At 38.2% G+C, this 4,403-nt stretch overlaps 1 protein-coding gene across 4 annotated transcripts in view; it reads right to left on the bottom strand.

Moving 5' to 3' along the window:
- The window catches only part of smpd4 (sphingomyelin phosphodiesterase 4), a 21,305-nt gene that overhangs the window by 9,652 nt on the left and 7,250 nt on the right, over nucleotides 1-4,403 (bottom strand). For all 4 annotated transcript variants that reach the window (XM_025059931.1, XM_017036808.2, XM_017036809.2 and 1 more), the window contains one exon: nucleotides 1,868-2,028. In XM_025059931.1, coding sequence (XP_024915699.1) covers nucleotides 1,868-2,028 — 161 coding nt within the window. The remainder of the gene's footprint in view (nucleotides 1-1,867; nucleotides 2,029-4,403) is intronic.

Genomic DNA, 4,403 nt, shown 5'->3' with positions numbered 1-4,403 from the left:
TTGGGGATGTGTGAGCTAAAAAGGCACAGGAAACTTGGTCAAAATGGATGGCAAGATGAATGCAGCATGTTTTAAAAAAAAAAAATACTAGAGGAAAGTTTGCACTCATCAACCAGGAAGCTGCACATAAGACATACTTGGATATTACAATATGATAATAATCCAAAACATAAAGCCAAGTCGACCTGTCATTGGCTACAGCAGAATAAAGTGAAGGTTCTGGAGTGGCCATCTCAGTCTCCTGACCTCAATATCATTGAGCCACTCTGGGGAGATCTCTAGCTGGCAGTTCATACAAGACCGCCCAAGAATTTAGAGGAACTGAAGGCCTTTTGCCAAAAAGAATGGTCAGCTTTACCGTCAGAGAAAACAAAGAGCCTCATCCACAACTACCACAAAAGACTCCAAGCTGTCATTGATGGCAATACACGCTATTAAAAACTGGAATATGTAAACTTTTGATGAGGGTCATTTGTGTAGTTTCTGTTGTCATTATGATTCAAAAAGATGAAACACAGTTAATGATAATAAATCAAAAAAAAAATCAAATCAATTCATGAGCATGTTCTCCATGTTATCATTCATATTCTCTGAAAAATGGAAAAGAAATTATAAGAAATGATAAATTCTGCCAGGGTATATAAACATATGAGCCCAACTGTATATCCATCATACACTAAGGCCCCATTTTGTTGTCTTAAAAAAAGTCTAAACCACCTGACGTCTGTGGCTCTTACAGATGAATTAGCCTAACACCGGTTTTAAAGCAAACTACTGATTAAACTACTCACTCGACTGCTAGAAAATCTACTCCCGTCCCAAACTTATGAGCATAACGGTATCTCAGGATGGAGACTTGCATCAATTCATGGGCATGTTCTCCACATTGTCTTTGAAGCATGGTAACTTGTAACATAACAAAAATACCTTATGTTGTTAAAATAAATCCTATATATACACAACAGTATTAGGATCTGGCAGGATATAACTACACATATTAGAAGGAGAAAAAAGAAATCTTTGCACTCCCCTTGAATTCAACCTACTGCTGTAGGTCCATCCGTGTTTTCTTCTTGGTGGAACACAGGACTTCATATACATAATTGGTGACTTATTTAAAGCCATCTTAATGTTCCTCCAACAACTTGAAGCAACGTTCAACACCCCTCAACAACATTGTTTTGCTTATTTACTGAGACATTTTATATCTGATATATAAATAAATAATCAGATTTTCCAATTAGGAAAAAAAATTAAGAAAGATCCAGGTGTCTTCCTTCCTTCTTGGCCTTCTCTCTAGGGAATTAAATATTCCTTCTACCCACTGTAAACTTCTGGAGAAACTTCTCCTGATAGCCCGAAAATGCATCCTGCACAAGTGGATTAAAGAATATTTACCCAATATCACGCTTCAGTCAAGGAGATTTTCAATACCCTACCCCATCAAAGGCTGCATGCAATCGTGAAGGAGAAAGAGGAGTACTTCTTAAAGATTTGGTCTCCCTTCTAAATTATATATTTAAACAATTGAAAGATTTGCTTTTAAAAGGAGATTGCATTTCAAAAGCCTCCACAACAATAGTTTGGGAATTTCACATTATCACAGCAATTCAGTTTTTGTCTTTGGTACTCCAATTTGGGCTGCACACATTTGTTGTCATTTCTAAGTATTATTGTCATTACTGCTACTGTGTATTTATTTTGTACTTTTATATTCAATGGCTGTCGAGAGAGGGGTGTATGGGTATGGGATTACTGTGTTGTTTGGTTTCTGTTCTGTTAAATTACTTGTTCAAATTCAATAAAAAAGAAAAAAAGACATAAAAAGGGTGGACAGAAGACGGCAGAAAAAGAGTAAAAGTAATACCTCTTGAATTCCTCCAAAGGGCTGGTGTGTTGGGTGTGAGAGTGGGATGAAGGTGAGGACGTCGTGCCGGATGTGTTCAGCTGACTGTTAGAAAAGGCGTGGAGATGTTTGACCAGGAGACGGACCACCAGCACATGTTCCTCTGTTGGGGTGAATGGTTCCTGCAACAAAATAACCCAGTAAAGAGGGGGAGGTAGAGGAGGTCCACTTCCCCGAGAAAAGATATAAGAAGTGGACAGAGCCATCAGTGGTCCTCAGTGTAGACCCTGAAATAGACCAGCAGTAACATCCTCATGATGTTAAAACGATTAAATAAGTGACCTAACAGTCACTCATTTAATCTTTTTAACAGAAGACCTGGATTTCCTGGTCAATGATACCAGAAGATCACCATGAAGAAGTTCACTGATGGTAGGACATTCACCCTCTAACCGCAGCCTGCAGCACTGGTAGCTCTGCCTCTCACATGCATCAGTAGCAGCAGCCAATCAGGGGAAGCATCCAGGACTAAACCAGCCAAACAAAGCCTCAGAGTTTTAGTGCCATACAGATTATAATTCCCCAGGCTTTCCTCTAGCTATGGTTTTCAGCTATTATTCAGTGAAGTAGTCCGTACACATGTATACTGTGTTAACAGAGTGTATTCAGCTACTCTCAGAGGTCGTGAGGTACAGACTTTAATTTTACCTCCGTAACCTGTTTATTAATCTGTGGGACACATGGGATACCTAAGTTATAGTAAACTTCTTGTTTTATGGGGATATATATTTAGCTAGTTTGGCACTTCCAATACAATATGAATGTGAAATAGTATTTATTTGACTCTTTGGAATTCAAAATCAATAATACACTTGACCCTTTTTTTCTTCTTTATGTCAAGATAAAGAGTTAGTTTTGTACATAAGCTGGTGTGTCTACGGTGTGATGTAAAGTCTTCACTGCAGGGTTTTTTAATTTGAAATGCAGATGAATAGGAGTTAGGGCCAAACAAAGGTCAGAAAAGTTGAGAGAACAATCACATGCATAACAGCCAAAACCTTCTGACCCAACCGTCACTGACTGTCAAGGTTACTTCTCTGTACTGGTCGAATGTTATTATGAGTTCATGAACGGAGACAATGAAAACAAGCCTAGAAACTCGATTTACCCCCAAAGATTCACTTGTGTTAACAACTGCACAAAATACTACACATTGAATATGCCCCACAGCTTACAACTGCAAAAGAGGCATTTATTTACACTGACTGATTTATTACAGACTGTCAGTGTTCATTTTCACCACCACCTTATTCCTTATTTAACTTATTAACCTTGCAAGAGGCAATATTCAAAGATAGTGACACCTAGTGGCATAACAAACAAACAACAAGATGGCACAAACTGAAAATTTGATGGAAACAAGTGAAGTTGATGTTTGGCGACAGACTTTCAGTCTCATTGTTACATGTCCATTTTTTATGAATATTGTGCATGATTTGTTTTTATTTAACTCTTACTAAGAAAAAGATAAATAAGGTCTGTTGACACAAATGGAAAAAAGTGGTAAAGGCACAGTTCAGGCTTTCCTGTGTCTGTATGAGACACTGACACAGCACATCTAGTCAAACGAAACCAAACGCTCTTTTAAATATAAATGCTGAGGTTTGTGGAGTTTATTGACCATTCACTCTTCTACACCAAAGTCCACAGAGAAAAGCTCTTTCCAAACAGACCTAATCATAGTATGAAACTTTGACAACACCTAGTAAAGAACTGGAATGTGACCAGTCTCAGTGATAGGATGTAATCAGTTGTAACTTGTTCATCATCAAGACATCACACGTAGGCTTTGGGACGATAATCAATAAATCCATTAATCACACGATAAATGAAAATGAAGTTGATCATTTTGCTAGCCTCAAGGTACTTTCATGTCAGTGTATGTCTCTGGCCTCTAAACATGGTGGATGACAAGAGGGTTCACTCTGTGCATTGGTCTCCACACCTAGGTGTGGTTCATTCCACGGAGGAATTAATGGAGTGAACCCTATTGTCAGTCAACCACTCTTTCAGGGGGCAGGCGGGGTCGCTAAAAATCACACAAAGTGAATTAACACTGCCGAGCTTCTTCAAAAGTGGTAACAACAACATAAAAAAACAACAATGAATTTGGGTAGTATAGCATTTGAGATACAACTGAGATATGCACGTTGGATGGCAGCCTAAAAAAAAAGAAATAAACAGGAGATAGAGAGATTACTGCTGCAACTCTATGAGGTAATGCTTGCATATCACAAGTCTATGAAAACCTAGAAAATTCATGAAATTACATGGAAAAGTCTCAGATTCTCCTAATCAAGGACAGATGTTGCCCCAGACTGTCACAGAGCCTCCTTTTAAAACCATCTCCTACAAGGTGGAATCTTAACAACTGAAACATGGGTCCACAGTTGTTTTAACTGTGGTTTTTATGTCTCTATCTTTCTGTGCATTAAGCACAGATTTAAAAGTACGATTGCAGATTTTCTCTATAGACTTTGGTCTGGCTTACAGATTT

This window comes from Cynoglossus semilaevis, chromosome 11 (assembly GCF_000523025.1).
Source record: "Cynoglossus semilaevis isolate Cse_v1.0 chromosome 11, Cse_v1.0, whole genome shotgun sequence".
NCBI classification, from domain to species: Eukaryota; Metazoa; Chordata; class Actinopteri; order Pleuronectiformes; family Cynoglossidae; genus Cynoglossus; species Cynoglossus semilaevis.
Note: the sequence above shows the minus strand (reverse complement) of the source record. Positions and strands in the feature narration are given on the sequence as shown.